Source organism: Chiroxiphia lanceolata, chromosome 5 (assembly GCF_009829145.1).
Source record: "Chiroxiphia lanceolata isolate bChiLan1 chromosome 5, bChiLan1.pri, whole genome shotgun sequence".
NCBI classification, from domain to species: domain Eukaryota; kingdom Metazoa; phylum Chordata; class Aves; order Passeriformes; family Pipridae; genus Chiroxiphia; species Chiroxiphia lanceolata.
This window is the reverse complement of record NC_045641.1, coordinates 21,781,910-21,803,998: the sequence shown is the minus strand read 5'-3', so window position 1 is coordinate 21,803,998 and position 22,089 is coordinate 21,781,910. Positions and strand designations below refer to the sequence as shown.

Below are 22,089 nucleotides of genomic sequence, written 5' to 3'. Positions count from 1 at the left end.
ATAGTTATTATAGGTAATTATCTCCTTTTTATACTTGGCAATAAAGTCCATGTCCTTGTATGTTCTGAAGATGCTGAAGTACTTCTGTTAACATTATGAATATCTGATAAGGACCTGCCTGTTAAAGCTGCAGGCATACTTTGCATCCAAAAGCTGTAACAGAAGGACAGTAGGGCCATTTTCTTGTCTCAGTGATGTTTGCATCTGATAAATCTTGATTGTGCAAAAATTTAAAAAAGGTTAGGAGAATGCTAATGTGCCATCATTAAAGAAAGCAATAGTTTACATCAGTAATAATAAAGCTGTTTGTTTGGGACTGATGTTAAGTCAGGTAAAAAAATGATACAGGATTCAGATGATCATGGATAGCACTCCAATGCATACCACTCAACAGTTTAATCAAAAATACAATGACAAACAGCACTAAAGGGGAATACAATGGTCAGTGAAGTCACACAGGTCAGAAAAAAGGACAAAAATAACAAGGTGAATAGTGTGGATGTCCCAGCCCTGCAAGTGTTCAAGGACAGGCTGGATGGGACTCTGAGCAACCCAGTCTAGTGAAAGGTATACCTGCCCATGGCAGGGGTTTGGACCAAGATAATCTTTAAGAGCCCTTGCAATCCAAGCCATTCTATGATTTCTCTGATATTTCTGGATCCAGGAAAGATGCCTTGTCTGGGAGATGCACTTTAGTCAAAGATATTTTACTCATTCACTTGGAGACTATCATACTTCTTTGCATATCCTATTCTAAAACTACAAGTAAGAAATAGGTACTTAAATACAACTTTGGTATGGAAAAACTGCACTGCTGCATTTGAAAAAAAGAAAAGTCATTGTCTTGAGAGCACTCAAAGGATTCGTAAATGGAGCTCATCTGATGATTTAAAATTTTCCTCCCTATTATCAGTGAGCTTCAACTACATTCAGCTCATTTTACACAAAAAGGATGAAAATATGCTGAAAATCTAGGCATCCCAAAACATACAGAACATTTCCTAATTACTTATACTGCGTGAAACACTTACAAGGAGTTGCACTTTGAACAATGAAGTTTAACAGACTGATGGAGCTTCTGGGGTTTATAGGTTCTCAGCTTTGCTCTAATGCGATACTGTTGAGGAGCTGTGCTGTTCATAATGGTTTTCAGTTCTGTGTTATTCAAATCTTGATGATCTGTTAATACTGCAAAACAATACACACACACAAAAAAGCACCATGCATACCTATTAAACACCATAATATTTAGAATACAGGAAATGGCAATTGCAGGTTTGCATTTTTCCTTAATTTCCAACTTTTCTTTCCCTCCCAGTTGTAGCCTCAGTTTTATCAATACAACATGTTACTACAGTCTGTAAGATAAATTAAAACAGGTTGCAGGAGCATGATGTACTTCAGGGTCCAGAAATTCAACATGTAGAAAAACAAATGAAGTAGAATACACAAATATGCTGTTCCTTAAAAAGCCAAATAAAACCAATGTAACACAGATACACTTATACTCTTGGAATAGCTCTTCCTACAATAAGTAAAAGATTATTTCAGCCTTTGAGACAATATCTCAAAACTGTTTTTGTTCTTTAGCAAAATTCAAATTCACCTTAGGTCAAAATGTTACCTACCTGTAACAGGTAACTGCTGACATCTCTGTAAGTGCGATTCAAGATCTAAAATCAAGAAGAATTACCTAATTATTTTCCTTCCTTCTTTTCTTTTTATATTGGACACACAAAAACAGGTAGGTAGATAAGCAGATAGATATACACACAAACCCAAAAGCTGAACAGAGGAAAATGGAAATCCCAATAATGTATGAATAACAAGCAAAAGAAAAAGCAAAGTAAGCAGGAGGCAAACATTACATATCAAGAGTTAATATATTGAGTGGAAGTTAATGTATACATTAAATAGTAATGCTCATCAAATGAACACTTTTCAAAAGCATACTGTGAATGATCTGCTAACATAAACTGTTTTCATCCCCTGCAATCTTTTGGGACAAGAACATAAACATTATTCTAATGGACTGCCTGGTTCCTCCTCTGAACAACCTCTACTGCACACACAGAGTGCAGTAAATAAGAGCAAAATTCTTTCTAAATTTGCAGTTATGGACTGGACATGAAGTATTTATTTATTCTTGACTTTTACATTCTTTTAGAAATATCGAGTCACAGTACATTAATAATGGCTAAGTAACACAGGATTTTAAAAGCTTAGAAGCAAAGATAGAGGCTATGTCCAACCACCTTTAGAGTTTAATTCCCTTTTAGTTATTCTTATCCTGGGCTAAAAATGCCATTCAAAGAATAATATGGGATCTGTAAAACTGTCTGTAAGATGCTACTTTTCCATGGCACTGCACCTTACAGCTCTGCCACTGACACAACTTTCCATCCAATGACTTCAGGGCTCCACAACACACAGCTGCTCAGTAGTGTTTTCAGTGCTTGTCCCTGAAGAATCCTAGAGGAAGGTAGTTATATAACTCTGCTTTGTGATCTAATATAATATGATTAAGAACACCATCTGTGTTTAAGAATTTATTCACTACCTCCTATGAAAGTATCTTTCCATGTAATATGAAAGGCTGGGAGACAGAAAGATAGGGTAATGAAAATTTCCAGTCTAATAATCCAAAATAATTCTCTAAGGCTTTGCATGTGAAATTAACATTACATACTTAGAGAAGCAGTAACTGTGACCTTATCTTGACCATATATATCTGTTAGAAGAAAGACCAATTGCTCTTACCCGTAAAATCGCTAGAAGTGCCATCTAATTCCACTGAAGACATGTTTTCCATATTCTGACTGTCTGCCAGATCCACAGATTCTAAGAATCTAAAAATAAATGATTAAATATTTTATAATCTAGAGAAATCTTTCATATACCTACATACACACACCACACATATATATTAATGGGATTACACAGACACTTATATGACCTATTTATTATCAATACACAGGTATAATGTTCACTCATAAAGGTTCCAGCAGAGATATAAAACTCAGTTGAGCCAGAATTTGCAGGGAATTATATTAATGATGCAGATAAGATACTCCTTTCCAAATCACTTCTGGAACATTAAGCACAATAGAGTGCCAAAAAGAAACATGTACTACTGGAAACAGAATTTCTGATAAAGGAATATGGACTTTGGTGACTTAGCCTTTCCTAAGGAAAAAAAGAGTTTATAACCTTTGGAAGAAGGGGTAGACCACTCAGGAGTACTAAAGGATGTTATGCAGGTAGAAAATTAGAAGGGCCAAAGCCCAACTAGAACTTAATCTGGCTACTGCCATGAAAGACAACAAAATCAGTTTCTACAAATACATCATCAACAAAAGGAAGGCTATGGAAAATCTTCATCCTTTGTTGGATGTGGGGGGAAACAGCGACAAAGAATGAGGAAAAGGCTGAGGTACCTCACGCCTTCTTTGCCACAGTCTTTAATAGTAAGACCAGTTTTTCTCTGAGTACTCAGTCCCCTGAGCTGGAAGATACAGATGGGGAGCAGAATGAAGCACTCATAATCAAAGAGGAAATGATCAGTGATCTACTACACCACTTAGTCATACACAAGTCTGTGGGACTGGATGGGAGCCACCCAAGGGTACTGAGGAAGCTGGTGTAAGTGCTCACCAAGCCACTTTCCATCATTTATCAGCAGTCCTGCTAAGCAAGGAGATCCCTGTTGACCGGAAGTTACCAAATGTGATGACGTTCATCTACAAGAAGGGTCAGACGGGTGATCCAGGGAACTACCGGCCTGTCAGTTTAACCTTGGTACCAGGGAAGGTCATGGAGCAGGTCATATTGAGTGCCATCACGTGGCATGAGCAGGGCATCAGGCATGAGCAGGGCATCAGGCATAACCAGGGCATCAGGCCAGCCAGCATGGGTTTATCAAAGGCAGGTCCTGCTTGACCAATTTGATCTCCTTTCATGGCAAAGTGACCCACTCAGTGGATGAGTGAAGGGCTGTGGATGTAGATTACCTGGACCTTAGTAAAGCCTTTGACACTCACTTCCGTAGCATTCTCCCAGGGAAACTGGCTATTCATGGCTTGGACAGTTACATTAGCCTAGAGTTTTCAAGAATCACCTAGGGAAAAAACCCCAAAACACCCACACATAAAACTTACGTTTTTAGTTCCTTAACATCGGGGTTATTTTCTGGCAAGACTCCTATTCCTCGACCGTAACAGGTGCCACCATGAAGATGAAATTCTATATGCGAGACATCTCCATTATCAGCACTTGCTTGTTTCGCATGAATGCTGTAAATTCTCAGAAAACTTCCAATCTGAAAAAAAAAAACAACTTAGCACAAAGCTAGCTGTTTATGTGGAAAATTCTAGGCTTCTAGGCCTCATAAAGCTTCTTCCCTGTTTGAACTGAATCACATAACAGCTAAACTTGTCAGGGATCTCTGGAGATTGCCTCATTCAACCCCTGCGCCCAGAGCAGAGTCAACTAGAGCAGGCTTCTTAGGGTTGTCTCCAGTTGGGTTTTGAATATTTTCAAATGCAGAGACTGCAAAACCTCTTTGGGTGACCTGTTTATTTTGCTTTATCAGACAACACTACTGACAGCAAAGGGTGACTCAGAACCAGCATAAGCCTTCTTAATAAATCTAATTCTAATAAATTCTAAATCTAATAAATCTAGTTCAGAAGACAGATCAAATGAGTCTATACATTTCTTTTCTGAGGGCTTAATTTCCTTTCTATTTTCAGAACACAGTCCTCTGGGGACTGAAGTCCTGTGATTTGTCCATGTATGGCCACATACAGCAATTGACCTCATGTCCATCATCATGCACAGCTCTTTATCTCTTCAGGTGTACATACAAACACATCTGTTTACTCAGATTTCTTTATCTTTATTGTTACAGATAACATTTTTTTAGCACCAGGAGAAAAGGCAACACATATTAGAAACTGAAACATTTTGGCACTCTTCCTAACTTTGTTAGATCTTCTCCTCAGGCACACGGAGAATATGCTTCTTCTTTTGCTTAAAATTATTTTGTGTTTTCTGAAACAGTTTTGTTAAGTTACACAAATGGACTTAAGCTAACTTATACAAATACCTATTAAAAAATAAAATCATGCAGATCTGAACATTGAACACACCTTTATAACTCTGTTTTTATTTCAAAATATCATACCCATTATCCCCCCCCAAAAACCCCATACATCCAACCAAACAAATCAAATCAAACCCAAGGTTCTAAAGGCAGATAATCTGGAGACTTAACTATACAGTTACTAAAATATTTTTTTTAAATATGTAACCTAAGATCCACTTGATAGCTGGCAAGCTACACACATTCAACAACCTGGATTTATGTTCATTTTAAGTATTTTTTAAATAATCCTATATAAATGATAAATTATTTTAAATTTACTTCAATTAAAATTAATATTACGGCAGTCAAGTCAAACTTTAACCAATGGAAACCTAGATTGGATTGGCCAGGTCTTAGTAAAACATTTACAAATTTATGTATACATGCATAAAAGCAGATGGAGCAGCAACCTGTGCCTACATTCCTCCTCTGTATCAAGGAACAAACTGTGACTACATAATGCTGGTATCAAACTACTTTTAAACAATAATCACACACGAAAAAAGGCAGCATATTTCCAGTTCGGGCAGCAGGGACATAAAAACTGCATTCAGCCTGCACCTATTTTGCTTCTGGCTTGGAGCTCTTACCAGAGTTTTAATTGATCTGCACTGTTAGGGGGCTGCTCATTTTGTTCATTCAAAGCATTACCAGGACAGCTTGTGCATTTAGATGGCAGTTAAGAGGCTTATCCAGAAGTTTGCGGTTTTTTTCCTTTCCAGATACTGATTTCACTTAATTATATTGAACATCCAAAAATACAAGGGGCACTCATATTATAAAAGTAATCGAATGACTGTGACAAATGCCTTGGGAGAAAGTTTGTTTTTTTAAAAAGTTCTTAGCTAAGTTCTGTTATGAAACAACTTTAAGTTAATAAAACAGTGTCAAACTACTTCCTACCCCCAAGGTAATTTGCATATAAACAGGAAAAAGTTCATTATAATTGACAGATTTTTTCTTTTAAAAAGAATATTTTCTCTATGTACAAATATAAAAAATTAAACATGGGAGACAAGAGCTCAAAAGCCAAAAATACAAAGTACTGAGTCTGCCTGCTAAACCTGGTGCTGAAATTCACGCAAAAGTCAACTGAACTACACATTTTAGTGCAGTATTCACTTTGCACAGATTTGTCATCACTATAATCTTTCTACATTGCATTTATTAGATTATTTTCTGAAAATGTTATTATTTTATGTATTTTAAATTACTTATAACCAATAATAAAGAGAAGCATTACATCAGCATTGCCAATAATGAAAAAGTCCTTAGGGTTCTGATATCAAACCAGAGCTGCCTGTGCAAACAGGGTGCCATTTCCATGGATTCCTTCAGGCGGCAGCCTTGCTTACAGTTAAGAGCAGCGAGCAATTGTTATGGATAAAAATGTTACTGTGTTTCTTGTTGTTTACAGAATGCTGCAGACTGAGCACTTTATATATTTGACTGAGAAAAAATTATAATCTACATTAAACAACACGATTTACAGAGCCATCACTAAACATAGTACAAAAACCAGCTTTGACTTTACAGCAGTTCTGTTTAGGAACTACCTATTTCATTTAGAGCAAGTTCATTTAAAATGAATAAAGCAGAATAAAAACATTTTTTGCAGTAGTATAAAATATACTAATACCCTAGTTTTGCAGTCTAATTCAAATATGACTATTAAAAAATACATATTAAAGCTAGAGAGAATTAAAATGCAAGAGTCACATATGCAGTTCCCTATAACCAACCAACTAATAACTCTAGCATAGGAAATTCTCATGATTATTTCTCAAAACTTATAGGGTTGTGTTGACATTCACACTGTATGAATTCGGAACAGCCATTTGTCATGGCAGGTAAATATTCACGTTGGACCAGAAAGGCACCATGACATGAAGGTGTCTTTATCTGCAGGAATCACTTAACAAATTCATCTGTAGTCATTTGTTATACCTATTTTTATGGTTGATTATATTCAATGGGATTTCTTTGTCATCATTGTATCATATCAACAGTCTATTTTACTGAGTAAATGGTGCAAAACTTCTTGAAAATTAGAGGAAGTATATACACAGCATTTGGGCACAGTCCTTTGCAGTCAGAAATACCAACCTAAATCCATTTAAGAGTTTGAAAGACTCAGGGGTGGGATAGAGGTGTCATCTTTTCTTTTTTCCCCTTTTAATATGTAAAAAGACAGAGGTGCGGAGAATACCACCGCAGGTCAAAGGAATGCTACCTTAGTCTCAAAATATGAAGCTAGGTATTACAGCCCTGTAGTAACTCACTGAAGTTTCAGGTTGAAGATGTGACTCTGGCACTAGAAAGTCAGACTTCTTGGTCCATACTACTACCAAAAAAGAGATGACATTTTATATGGTGGGAGAGAAACAGTTGAAATATACAAATTCTACATCTTGAAGATATGTAACACAAAGTAAATGCTATGAAACTACAGACTAGGACTTATATATATGCTCAAGGTTAAGTGTTTTAATTGTACTATCCAGAAAATGCATGGCAACACAAACTTGATGGTTATCAAGCCATAAGAGGAAGCACAGCACCACGCATTCAGTTGAATGACAGAACATAAGGAAATCTCTAACCAGCTGAGGACAGCTGTACAACTATTGTGCATGACTGACCACTGATGCTCACTCACCTCGATGCTATGCAATCTAAGAAAAATGCTTAAGATGGAGAAACCCACATCACAGACCTATTCCCAAATCCTACGGCAGGGTCAGTGAATCCTGAGAACTTCTGAAAAACTGGCATAAGAAAGGCTGAAGAATACAAAAACTGCAATGTATGGTGGAGCAACTGCATTCCAACAGTTAGTTGTAGGCGGGGGTTCCTAGAGTAATGAAAAAAGCCTCATGCACACCAGGTAGCCAGAGGAAGAGGTAATTTTCAAGCAAAGCAGTGATATCATTTTCTTTGCTTTGTTGTAGTTCTTGCTTGTGTCTTTATACCCCAGGAAATAATCTACTTCAGAGATGAGATTTCTGAAAATTCTTTTTGTGTTCTGTCAAAGCACCAAATGCTGAAAAGCCACAATCTTACCCAGTAGGAAAGGGAGGCCAGTAAATACAGGGAACATATGGTATCAACAGCAACATCTTCAATGTTATTAAAGTTCTCCCATTGAAATTGTTAAGTATTATTTGAGTGCCTCGGAAAATGGATAAAATGCTCAAATCTTCAGTGTTCTCTGGACAGACGACCTAAACAAGGAGTTTTTAACAAACCCTCGCAGCAATATCCCTTACTCTGTGTTCCAGCATTTGCCAAAAATTCACTGTAGTACATCACCCACTTTCTCTAGTGTGTAGTGCTTACTCAGAGCTTCCTTGTCTGAACATGCGCCTACAGATACAATTTTAAAATATTTCAGGGTTTTTTTCAACCTGCCCTTCATGTTAACAAGGCTGTGTAAAAGGGATTGTACTTACATAAAATGTCATTTCTGAGCTGCAATTGTCACTGTAAACAGTACACAACAACCTAACAATTCCATAACAATTTACATAAAAAATGGCAATTCTAAGCTACTGGCAAATGCAGAAGACATGGTTGAAAACTAGCATACTTTTACTGTTTCTGCAACCATAAACTGGCAAAACATCTAATCACACTTGGGAAGGTGTACATGGATACACTAAACACTCTCCAGTTCCATACTTCTACATGGATGAATTTTTAAAAAAATCTTTGCATAACAAGACCCTGAACTAAATAAAACATTATACAGATTTCACTTTACTTTCTTATGATATGACATGATTTCCACTAGTATTTAAAACCCCTCCATTTTAGGGACAGTTCCCCCAAAATTTTATTATATTTATTTTATTCTGTGAAATAAAATTAATTCTACATGCTGCAACCTGAAATTAATAAATACTTCTTAAGTTAATTGTTACCATATCAGCCCCTTTTCTTCGATAACTTCACTAAGACAATCCACTAAAAACTGGTGTTCAAAAATGATCTAACTTTAAACTTCTACAGCTTTCATGACTGAAACCACTGCAACTTTGGACATAGCCAGGAGAAAAACAGCCTACATTGCTCAGAAGGACAAAGGAGGTTTTTTAGCAATTTCCTATGAAATTAGAGCTTCTACTACACAGTGCAGTATCCAGCAAAGGTACAAATGCTCTAGAAATAAGAAAGGGCAAACTTATAGGAAGTAAAAATATGAGAGAGCTGATGAAGACATCCCATGTATCACATATTCAACAGGAATTCCCGAACATAAAACGGTGAGAGCAATAAAAGAAGTATTATCAACTACTCAAGAAATTACGTTTTATTAGTATTAAAATATTTTCCCCTTAATTTTCAAAACATAATGCTTCACTGGAACATCAATTATTTATCAACAGATTACACCAGTTAGCAAGAGAAAAATTCTGAAAGAGAACTTGAATGAAATATGTCTGTCAGTTTTGTTATGAGTTCTTACACAAATCCTTACACTTATTTTGCTATCTGTCATTTACTTATGAATGGATGTTAATTTATCAAATTGATTTCATGTCTGCCAATAGCCCCAGCCTAACAAATGTTCATCACTTATCTTTATTTTCTAGTTAATGTTTTCTTAAAAACGATCTTGGGTATAGAGAGCAAGGCATGAAATGAAAGATGTATTCTTTGCTAATTTCCTGTATTCAGAAGCAAGATGGCAGTATTGCTGAAGATCAAATGTTTAATTATGTTGTTTTCTCTATCTAAGCATAATCAACATTACTGATCCACTAAATGAAGATTGCACTGCAAACTGCAGAAGTTTATAGAACAGAAAATCTTCTACTGACATTAGAATTAAGAGTTTTAAATAGGACTACGAGTTTAACCCCACTTTGTATCATTTAAAAATAATTCTAAAGCATAGAATACATTTCTCTGAGTTCATTATTTTCACAGGATTATATATTATATTACAGTGTCTGAAAGAACGGTTTAATTGGAAGAATTTTTTTCATCGTAATTTTTGAGTATGAGGCTGTTTACATATGTTGAAGGAGTTTTGCATTCAAATAAAAGGTACAGTGAAAGATAAAGAGGAACATGAAACTAATTACAGCAGAATTGAATTAATACATTCTCTGAAGTGACTTCTAAGCAGAAAATAGGCCACAAAAAGAGAGACAGAAATACCAAACTGTGCATTACCTTAAGTGTTTTTGCCAGTTGTACATGGTTATCATAGACTAGAATGTCCACCATTAGATTTCTCAGCTGATGAAGAGAACCTTTTCTCCTTCCCACGTCCTTTGCTTCCACAGGTACTCTCCATGTTGGATAGGGACATTTGTGCCATCCCATACCTGCAATGCAAATGAACTACTTCAATGTGCTCGAATACTTTAGATTCGATTTTAGCATACTTTTTTTAATTTTTTTTGTTTGATTAAAAATCAGTAACAATAAGAATCCCAATTGTAGTCGTTAGCCTAAAGTCCTTAAGAATACTTAAATGAGACCTTATGGGTTTTTTTAAATTATTATTCCTTACAGAGCATAAAATAACCTCTATCGAGAATATGATCAAGTGCTAAGACCTAGAATTGTTAATATTTAAAAAAAAAAATCAGGTCTAGCAAAACCTCAACTTTTATCCAGAAGTTACAACCATTAGAATCATCATATGCAGCACTGTCTATACTTAAATATTTTGATCATGGTATAGGGGCTTTTTAACCACTTCAGCTACTGTATGTGAAGACTTGAGTACAACAGTAGTATATTGATTTAATAACTGATGATCTCCTATATCCAGGATACACTACTAGTTATCTAGAGCATTTTAGAAGAACATCAGTACTTTAACATACACTTATTAACAAAGGTTCTAAAATTGTGTGCCTAAAGCTAAACCTTTAATATACTCCTAGTAGGTGAAATATCAGTAGAATGTTTCTGGCTATCAAAGTCATTGTGAAAAAGTAAGTTTACCAACGGCTTTGCACTTTTGGTACCAAAATCTTACTACTTAAATCAAATATCATTCTGTTAACTAGTTCCTGAGTTTCAGAGATATACTCTTCTCATAAACAACAAGAATAAGGTCTGAAATACTGGTACAGTAAAAGGAAAATCTAGAAGCATTTGGATCATTATTCTGAATGCTGTATTTAGAAATACATGCAGATAGGTTTCAACAGAAGCTGATATTCAGAGTTTGTGATACTAAGGCACTTTGTCCCTAAGTTAGGTACTCTGCAGAGGGCAAGAAAAAAAAGACACCAAGATTCAATTTTTAAAGAGTTTCTTACCCTTACGCTTAACTGCTTTGGCTCACCAGGACCCACGGGAAAGATCTAAGGATCAGCAACCTATGTATAAATACACTGTAAAGTAACTCATGGCTGGATACCCATCCAAAATCAAGAGAAAAAAGGGAATTTCGCTGTTGACAGTGAAAATGACCCATAACCATCAAATTAATATTGCCAAGTGTATCAGGGTTCAATTACACTGATACTTTTGGTCTGTGTTTGGCCCAGCCACCTGTAAAAGCTTTGCTCTTTCCCTGACAGTAATGAGAAACAAACACTGTAAATGGGAATTTCGTCCTTGAAAGGGAGAATCTTGTATAAATATATTTAGTTGGTGTTCTGTGATTGGCTAATCGCCTTTCAAGGTGCTTGAAGGAGAGATTGAGGAGGAAGAGGATGAAGTAACCCACCAACTCAATTAAGAAAGACGCCCCAGGTGCAGTACGCAGGTGTACGGAAAGCCATGAGTGAGCAGAAGAGATATTACTTGCATAACAGGGGGTGGGACTGAGCGCCTCTGGCTGGGCAGTGCTGACCACACCTGCCTAGGTTGAGGTCACTCAGTTTAATTGTATAAAGGTAGATAGCTCTTTTTTGGAGGGAGCAAGCTTCACCTCAAGGACGTTGCCTTTTGGCGGGATGCCTGCCAATTTGTGAACTTACTGACTCTCCAAGGATGCAGCTTCTGCTATGGGGTAATTATAGGCATGCTAGGTCAGTAAGATAATTTTATAAGCAACAGCTGGTGACTGGGGAAGTCATTCTGAGGGCTTATTTTTCTCCTCCTTCCTCTCTTTTCGATTGCTCATTTTGTGGCCACTTCTTGGTAATAAATATCAGTTTGTTGAGCTTTCCATGGTGTTATGGTTTTCAGCTTCAGTATGCTACGAACTCTCCCTAATACACCAAGTAAGAGCGTATTCTGAAGGACCAGATAATGAGATGGTATATGCTGCCACAGATTAAAAAAAGCCTATAATCTTCTGATCGTGCACCATGAAATACTTGAAACCACCTTTCAAAGAGAGGTTTCCTATTGCTTGAATTATCAAATCTTTTCCAGAACTGAGCTTGAGAAACAGATTTAGTGCATATCTAGTACGAATTTAGTCACTTTGACAAAATAAAGAACCTTAAATTGGTTGAGTTTTTCATTATTATTTCAGCTGGCTTTACTTGGGACACTTTGGTAGTTTAATTCTACACTGGAGAGACGGATTTGACAAATGGATTGAAATAACCTCTAGGCTCCCTTTTCAGATAAAGGCATGGTGACTTAGTTTTGAAATGTCCTTCACCAGAGGAACTAATGAGGCCAGCACCAGCACCTTTTGGAAGAATTCATAATATAATGTAAGCTTTCTCTACAAGAAAAAAAAAATCTTTGCAGAAGTAGTTGGTTTCTCTTTTTTTCTTGCACAAATATGAAAACAGATCAAGCTCTCTACCTCAGGAGTTTGGCAGCTTTGCTTTACTCAAATTATGGAAACATGAAAACATCCTGTTTCCAAACTGACCTGGTTTCAAAAATAAACACTGGATGAAAACCCAACACCGGTTAAATTAATTCTGGATGAGAAACAACAAATTTTTCTTTTACTAGTCATGAACAACCTGGAGCTAAGTTAATGATAACCTTTGATCACCATGGCTGGCAAAACAGCGAAATGAAAGAAACACAATGATACCTGTTTTTCTCTTCAGCAGAGTATGCTCATTGTATGACTTAATGTACATAATTTAACTGACAGGCAAAAGGGAAGAAAAGAATAACAGTAAAACTCTTATGAAAGGCATAAATGACAGAATAATTTCTGTTGTGAATTCTTTAGTCTCCATCAGTTTGAATAAGAAAATTCTCAGAAAATGGTAATAAATAATCAAGTCAGCGATACCATCTTTATGCCATATCCACATCAGCTGCTGTGCATGTAGCAATTAATTTATCAAGTGTAATTTAAATGTTATGCTATAGATGATGCACAAAATTGATGAAATTCATTTTAGTTGTCTTTGAAGCCATCCCCATTCATATACCTCAGTTTAATGCTTAAAATAATCATGATATTTCATACTATAAACAGCCACTACTATAACTGATGTACTTGGAATAACATGATAAATGTAAATGATTATTATAAAATGCATAACCAAAAGAATACAATAAAATAGTATTTAATGATCACTCCATGAGCTGGCATTGACTTGGTTGTTTTGTTTGATTTTTTTTGTTTAACAAATCAACAAAATAATCAGAGATCTGTCTAAAAGTTTTTAGAAAGGTTTCTATCATGGCCAATATTTGATGTAAGATATGGATTCTGCCATTGTTGAAAAATGGAGGGAATTACCAACAGCATATCAATGTTAATGTAGCATTTTTAAGCTGGTCTGCTGTATTTTAATATGGATGTAAGTATTTAATATTTTATAACGCTAAAAATATATACTGTCAGAGGAATTATGTATCAGAAAAATTCATCTATCATTATTTGACTTCAAACTTTTTACTTTCCTAAGTCTACCCTAAGATTTCCCTAAGTCATTACCTTTACTACACAAAAGTGACAAAATCGACTTTGAATCTTACAACACAGAAAAGTGTGTAGAGAAATATTAATAATTTAAGAAAGCACTTGTCTCTGTCATTGCAAAGGGACCTTCAATGCTGAAGATATACTTATCAATTACAACTTAATTACAGAACACAAAGTTCTGAAATTTTATTGGGTCTCACTTGATATGTCTTTTACAAGGGATAATTAAATGGAAATGTCTGTATCAGTTGCAGAGCATGTTATAGCATACACTTAAGGTTTGTTTCTGTGTAGTGCATGCATTGCTCTGTATTAGAAAAATCTTTGCTGCTTTAATGAAGGAATAATGCCACATGCTATTTCTAAAAACATTGTAACAATAGTTTAACACAGTAGAACAAATAAATAATTTTACGAAGTCATAAAGTGGAAAATAACAGCTTGATCATCACTCACATTTTAACAATCAACTTAAAAAATAAAGCAAAATAAAAGCAGAGGAGTTTCAGAATAACTTCAGACTGATACATCTGGAGTTGAACCCAGGAATATTATGGAGACCTCCCTTTTATTCAGGTAATGTTAAGGATCACCCTTGGATATTACTATCCTGTTGTGTGGCACTTGGCATTTTGTATTTTCAGTGAGCACTGATGCCCAAAGTGCTTACGTATAACTAAGAGAAACTACCTAGAATCCATCGTGACAGATAACCTAATACATTAATTCTTTTTTAGATAGTGCTACTTACTGCACTAATCATACCCAGCTGATCTAGAAAAACAAGCAGTAAATGCTAACTAAAAAACAAGAATGAAGTTTAAAACAAACATTTTTCAAGGTTAAGAAATCTTGCAATATTTATCTACAAATGTGAAATGATGACCCATACAATGCCATCTTACTAAACCTCTCTTAAAAAACAAATCAGGTGAACAACTTCAAAAAGTACTGTGATTTCTGTTTTGTTTTCATAGAAATAAAATGACCCAGGATCACAAATTTGCTTACAGTCAAAACATTTACATACATAACATTATTTCACATAATTTCACAGAACATTCTGCGTTGGAAGGGACCTACAAGAATCATCTTGAATGAATGGCCTGTACAGGGATTGAACCCACAACCTTAGTGTTATTAGCACCATGCTCTAAGTGAGCTAATCTCAGGGTATAAATTAATATGTCTGCCTTATCAAAAAATGTATCACAACATCTGAATACATAAATCCAACAAACTATTAAAAAAAAATAAGTCTACCTTTAGAAGAAAAGAAGATCCATCCACTTTTGCTTTTCCTACCAGCTGGCAAGTGAGATCAAAGAACAGCATTGGCTGAACACTAGACAATTTTGCCGCTGGTCCAGAGACGGAAATATTACTGGCTGCCCAAACACGTAATTCTTCTATTGTTTTATGTTCTTCATCCATGAAAGTGTACACTTTGCTAGAAGTTCGAGGAACTACTGGCGCTCCTACAGTTCCATCAAATGTCAAGGATGCAAATCCCCCACTGGTAATTCCCTGCATTTGTCCATTGTATTGCCTGATCTGTTACAAAATATGAATGAAAAAAAGGTTTGTACCGCATGGAAATAAAAATACATTTCTGCTTTATTGCATAAAGAAGGGACCATTGATCATTTTTGTTTCTGGTGCTATGCGGAGAACAGAGTCAAACAAAAAAACCAAAACAAAAAAATAAAATTAACATTAACATAAGAAAACAAAATAAGTAGGCAGAAAATATAACCTTACACAAAAAATTTTTGAAGAGGTAGATTAATGCCTGTAAATGCACAGCATCATTACAGAGTATTCACACACATCAAAATATCTGTGTGGGGGACACATCAGGATTGCTTTTACAAATGAGGAAACTGAGGCAAAAGAGAAATTCATTTTTACACAGCAGAGCAATGGCAGAGCAAAGTTATGGATTCCTGTTTTCTGCCTCTCACAACAGCCCTGTTCCCCAGTATTACAGAACTGAAACAGAAAATGTCAGTTCTAGGAGGTATTTTTTTTTCATAAAGCAAACAGTGACCAGCTTTCATTCCTTGAATTATGAATACAGCTTTCACAATTACTCAATGTCTACTGCCCTGAACATGGCAGATCCCCTGAATCCTGCTGATTTAGCTGTGTATCTGCTACCATGTAAAACACAATGTGTAAAGTCTGAAGCATTCCCTCAAGGATCTAAACTAGTCTGACTGCTCCCTGCACTTTTTATATATATATATATAAATACATACATATATATATCTCAAAGTACTGTATGACTCATTATTCAGAAATCTCAAACTGTTTTGATCCATCCCTTTTTAATTAATGTTTGCTGACCAAGTAAGTGATAATACTTATGAATATAACATTTGTGAGACAATCTAGTATAGGATTCCCAGTGCTCAATTTTCAAATGGTTGAAAATCCTAGTGATTTGAAAGTGCAGAATGTGAAATGTGTGTCAGAAGTTCTAAACAGCAACATTTTCTAGCAAAAGATCACCAATTACTTTGGCCTATATTCTATAAACACACTGAAATTTAAAAAGCACACAAATCAAGTATTCATTGACCTTGGAAATTCATAAGCAAAGCAATTCAATTTTGGTGACAGGAACTCCTTTAATCTCTGCTACTGTGACATAATGCATAAATGCATTAAAGGTCATCTCTAAGATAAACTTTGATTTACTTAAGCATTCTCCAGACCTGACCAATGGAGCACATCAATTCACAGTGTAGTTTTCCTTCAGTGAAACACTAGAAAGCTTTAATCTTTTAACCTTTATGTTTAAATACTGAAAATACATGAAAAGCCAACAGACCAATCAGGAAAATAAATAGTTTTATAATCAATTTGTGCCTCATTACCCACAACCTGGAAAAAAACATTCCACTGTAAGATGTTATCTAATATAAACACACAGATTTACTTTAGTTGCTGCCACTGGCATTATATTCCACAGCTTCTCTTAACAGGTAACATCCAGTGGGGAGGAAAATTCTTTCATCACTTTTACTCATTCATCCACTATCAAAATACACTTCAAGAGTATTTTTAGTACCTTATTTGACATGTCAAATTTTTTCAAAGTGTTTTAATTTGCAATTTACCTACTCATTTATTTTTTCACTTCTTGTTTTAAATCATCATAAAAATATTTTGACTTCTTTCTTACTAAAAATTCTGTCCTAGTCCTCTGTGAAGACTCCAAACTTTTCAGGAAATCATTTGTCTCCCTGGGTTTCCACTAATATTCCACCATAAGCTACGTTACCTTTTTCCCAAATCCTTTATGTCACGTTTTAAGCATCAAGGAGGTTCTCTTCAAATATACTGTACTTCTGACATCTCCCAGTATGCCCGTTTAGTGAATTTGAAATCAGCCATTATGTACGGAAAGGCAATTAAAAAATAACAAAAGAAATAAAATATATAAGAAAGTAAACCTCAACTGTCATGATGAGAATATTACCAATGATCTTGAAGGAAAATGAAATGTCCTTAGGCATAGGAAGGTAGAGAAGCCACTGAGTGCTCTCAAAGATAAACAGAAGCCAACAATATTATTTAGTGACCAACAGAGGAAACAGAAGAAGTAACTGTAGAATGGGTTACAGAAAAAAGTATTTCATAGCTGGAAAATTACTTATGTCAGACCCATAGAACAGATGGTGGTCAACAGAAATTCTCCAGACTTGTCCTTTAAAAACAAATCATTGCAAAAGTGATGAGGGATCACTGGAGTGTAAAATGAATAAAATCCATGGGAAAATGTTATTCCATTATGGCATTCTTAAGCAGATCTCAGATCAAGTTAAGCAATGATTCTGTACACGTGTTATATTTTCCACAAAAGAGATTTTGAAATTGAATTAAACTTATGGAAAAGAGCCAACCTCGGACTTTTGTATACGACAACAATTCCCCTTCAGTAGATTTTCTGTCATTTCAAGAGGCCTTGGGGATATTTTTTTTTAATTGGTGGGGGGAGTGTGTGTGTGGGAAAAACAGGGAAGTGGGGCAGATGGCTATCACTTTAAAAATTCTTGAGAATTTTAAATACTTTTAATAAATAATGGTTGCTAAATAAAAATATCCTCTAGGACAAAAATGGAGCAGATAAAATGCATTTGGCTTGTTCTAAGTAAACAAGTGAATTCCAATACATATTGAAGGAGTCTTTGCCATAGTTTCTGTAAACTAAAGAACAATAGGTGAAATGTCACCCTAACAAACTGTACAGACAATTAACTCTAATGATTTCTATGGGGTACAACTCTATCAAGAAGCTAATCTTGAAATAGTTATAAATAGATTTACAGCAACCTAAAACACCTGATTTTTTTTTTAACCGAAGCTCGTGTTATTCATCTCACTAAATGGAAAAATGTGATAGTAAATTGTGTATAAAGCTGGAATAATAGCATCTCCAAGGTAGTTTTCTATCAAAACTGTTAGATTGTAGAAGCAAAGGACTATTATAAAACCACTGCAGTCACAGATCATCTCAGAATATCAAAAAACATACACTAAGATAACGTACACGTTTTTATACTAAGAAGGAAGATTTTTTTTTTATGATTGTCACTGATGTTTGTATGACAAAAAGTTTCCTGTCAAAAAAAGCCCACCAAAATGCATTTGGTATATTTTGTTTATTTGCAAATGTTTTCTCATCTTAAGTAAATAGTCTAAACAAGTTTGCATAACACAATATACTGATTACATTTTCTTATATTTTAATAATGTAATCCTGGTGTACTTGTACCTCCAGCTATAAGAACAGAGAGGTAATAATGAAACAGAGAAGTCATTTGAAGTATAAATTAAGCCATTTTGAATATGTTTAAATATGAAAAGAAGAAAACAACTACAAAAACTCTCTGCAGGCACCTTGCAAAAGAAAGTTAACAATGATAGTCACATGGAAATAAAATGAATTTTTATGAAGACATGATAAATACACCTAGATATTAGGACCATAAATTACAGCTTATTCTCTACCATTCCTGAGAATTGCTATCTGCAAAATAAGATTATCAGAAACACCTGCAGCAAGGGAAATACAAATTAAAGAAGAAAATGAGCAAAACATTGTCGATTCCATTTACCTTTTCAATTCAATTCACCTGAACATATAACTATTTTTGGAAAAAAATTGTATGCAAAAAGCATATATACTTAAGCTGGCTGAAATAATTACTATTTTGACAATAACTTTAGAAAACAGATGGCATTGTGATACTGCTTTAGAAATACTCCTCAGAGAAAGTGGCATGGTAAATTTAAGAAAATTCTAGTAAACTAAAAAATTACTATTTTGGAATATTTCCTACATATTTAAAATATGATCAGGTAACTTGACCAAAAGTACTGAGATGAAAATTTCAGAAAACATATGTGCAAATTTTTAATACTTCAAATTACAGAGAAACTATCACTGCCTGCATTCAGTATTTCCTGATGTTATTTATTATAGGAAAAATACTTGGTTTTAATTTAAATTCCATTCAAAGAGTTTCATGCCTTACAGAATTTTTGAAGGGAAGCCAAAAGCAATAGTAATACTGGTATTTCTGAGAAAAATGTTGATTTCTCTGTATTTAAAAGAATCTAATTTACTGTTTAGTAAAAAGAAATTTAATTTCTTCCACTCTTAAGAGCAAGAATTTGGAAACAGGGCTGCAGTACAACAGACAACAATACGTTCTTTGACATCCTTTTTAGCAGAAAGTCTCAAACTTAACTTTGGCCAAGTTTATATATTTGGACCACATTTAGTCAGAAGACACTAAGAGCCTGAGAGCTAAATTCTGCCAAAGTTTAATGTTATATATCTAAGCTTCAGACTTTGATCCTTATCAACCTGACAGCTATGGCCAGAGCTACCCAGGAATAAGAAGTGAGCAAATACTTCCTCTGTGTCTTTCAGTGCCTTTTATATTGTATCAAATAGAAAGAAGGAAAAGAAATCAACTTTCATCGTACAAATTGGATTAAACTAAAGGAGTGAATACACAAAGACAAGGAAAACTGCTAGCAAAGTACAGAAGTAAGATTGCTCCTGGAAATACCAGCAGACTGGCTCAAAGATCAAAGTAGGTAACATAGTGGAACGAATGCTATGTTAAGTATTATGAGGTTTAGGAGAGTGATGGACAAGAAGAGAGACAAAACAGAAATAGAAAGGATAACAAAAAAGGGAGTGTGATACTTCTACATTGTTATGAAGCCACACTCCATATATTTGATATTCAGATTCCCACTTCTCTGTGGACAGGCAAACAGCTTAGAAACTCTAGCAAAACATAAGTCTTAGACTTTTCAACCTGTTGACCTGTGGAAGGAATAAGCATCTATATCATGGCTATGAAATCCTTTTGCTCAAAGAGGCAATGCATTTATATTGCAGATCAAATGAGTTTGAATCAGATGAATATAACTGATAGCATGCAAGGAACTTGTTTTTCCTGCTGTTTCTCTAAATATCTAGGATGCTGCACTGGGCATGGTGGTATTCAGTCAAAGGTTGGACTTGATCTTGGAGGTAATTTCCAACCTTCTCTGATTCTGATTCTCTGATTCTACAATCTGGTCACAAAAATAAAACAAGAAGATTATAATCCATAATTATTCCAAAGTTAGTAGATGACACAGTTACTGATGTCTGTGTAAACTCAGCTCAGATCATGGTGCATTTACATTATGATATCACATTCCATTACCCTATTTTTCTACAGGACATTTTCCTATGCAGTGCATGACTTGAGAAGTGCAGCAGTCATGACACAGTGCTGTGTAACAGGTGGACAACTTTAAGACTCTACTTCTTGTTACAGCAACTGGAGCCTATGTACAGAAGAAGTTAAGGCACAAAAATAGGAGAAGACAATAGTATCAAAAAGCTAGAGGATTAAGGCTTTGTAATTGGTACAGAGATTGCATTATGCCAAGTAAAGTTTATAATGAGAGGGCACTCCCTTGGTCTTCATTCTCCAAGTGTTTCATATGAGTCACACAGCTCTGCAATGCTGTGTATTCAGGAAAAAGAACCACCAGAACACATCCTGGACAGTGACTGTATTAAAGAACTAGATTACCCTGAACAAAATGAACACATAAATAAGAATGCACTTCATTTTTCTCCAATTCTCAAACATTAAAATGGAAATGAAATACCAATTCACTTCAATGCCAATTCACTTCACTGGAAGTGCCTCTTCTCTCTCTTTAACAGCGTAGCCATTACGTATTAATTCTAAGATATTAAGAGTGTCCACAGTGAACCACATCAAAAAAGTTCCAGGAAAAAGTCCACCTCAGGAAACTCCTCTTTTGCCATGAATGTAGAAGGATATAAGACAAACAGATCTCAGGCCTGGCTTTTAAACTGGTGGTTTAGGGGTTTGTCCCCCCACCCTAGCAATCTCTGAAGAGCACTGACTGTGGTTGAAGGTCCAAGTACAGTACTGCAAATCATTAAATTTTATAATTCATGAGAAATCATAATAAGATGAAATGCATAAAAATGTACTTCAAGAAATATTAACAGTAATGCAATCAAAACTAGGTAATTTTTCAGTTCTGTTACTAACACACTTAAAATTTTCCTTCTCCACAACAAATACTGAGCAAATAAAGTTGTTCTCTATGCAGAGTGACCCAAAAGAATCCTCTCCATTAAATTCTTATTAGGTCTGTCCACTGGACCTTGGTAACACCTCTACAAGTTAGTAGCTGAGAGTGTAACTGGGAGCAGCAATTTTTAAAACGTGTTCGCTATCAACGTCAACTTCTTGGAAGTCTCTCAAAAGCATATCTGGGACAGGCAAAATGTAAACCACATGCTGTAAGGACTATGTATATCTACCTGTCCTCATTGCTAAGCACAGCTCTGACAGACTATGGCCACTGCTACTCTTGAGAATAGAAGGTAATTAAGGTCTGAAGACAAAAGCAGAGGAGAGTGAACGAGGAAGTGTAATTAGAACTCCAGTCAGAGTTGATTTTTTTTTTTTTAAATTGAGAACTGCTGCACAGCAATCACACCTATTATGCTGGTTGTGGGTGAAAGAGAGGAAGAGGTCCTCTCCATCCCAGTTTA

General features: G+C 35.2%; 1 protein-coding gene across 1 annotated transcript in view; it reads right to left on the bottom strand.

Moving 5' to 3' along the window:
- The window catches only part of POT1 (protection of telomeres 1), a 65,748-nt gene that overhangs the window by 14,350 nt on the left and 29,309 nt on the right, over positions 1-22,089 (bottom strand). The window contains 7 exon segments of the mRNA XM_032688152.1: positions 1,032-1,188; positions 1,629-1,673; positions 2,761-2,849; positions 4,158-4,318; positions 10,328-10,470; positions 10,473-10,482; positions 15,234-15,524. Of these exon segments, the coding sequence (XP_032544043.1) occupies positions 1,032-1,188; positions 1,629-1,673; positions 2,761-2,849; positions 4,158-4,318; positions 10,328-10,470; positions 10,473-10,482; positions 15,234-15,524 (896 nt within the window).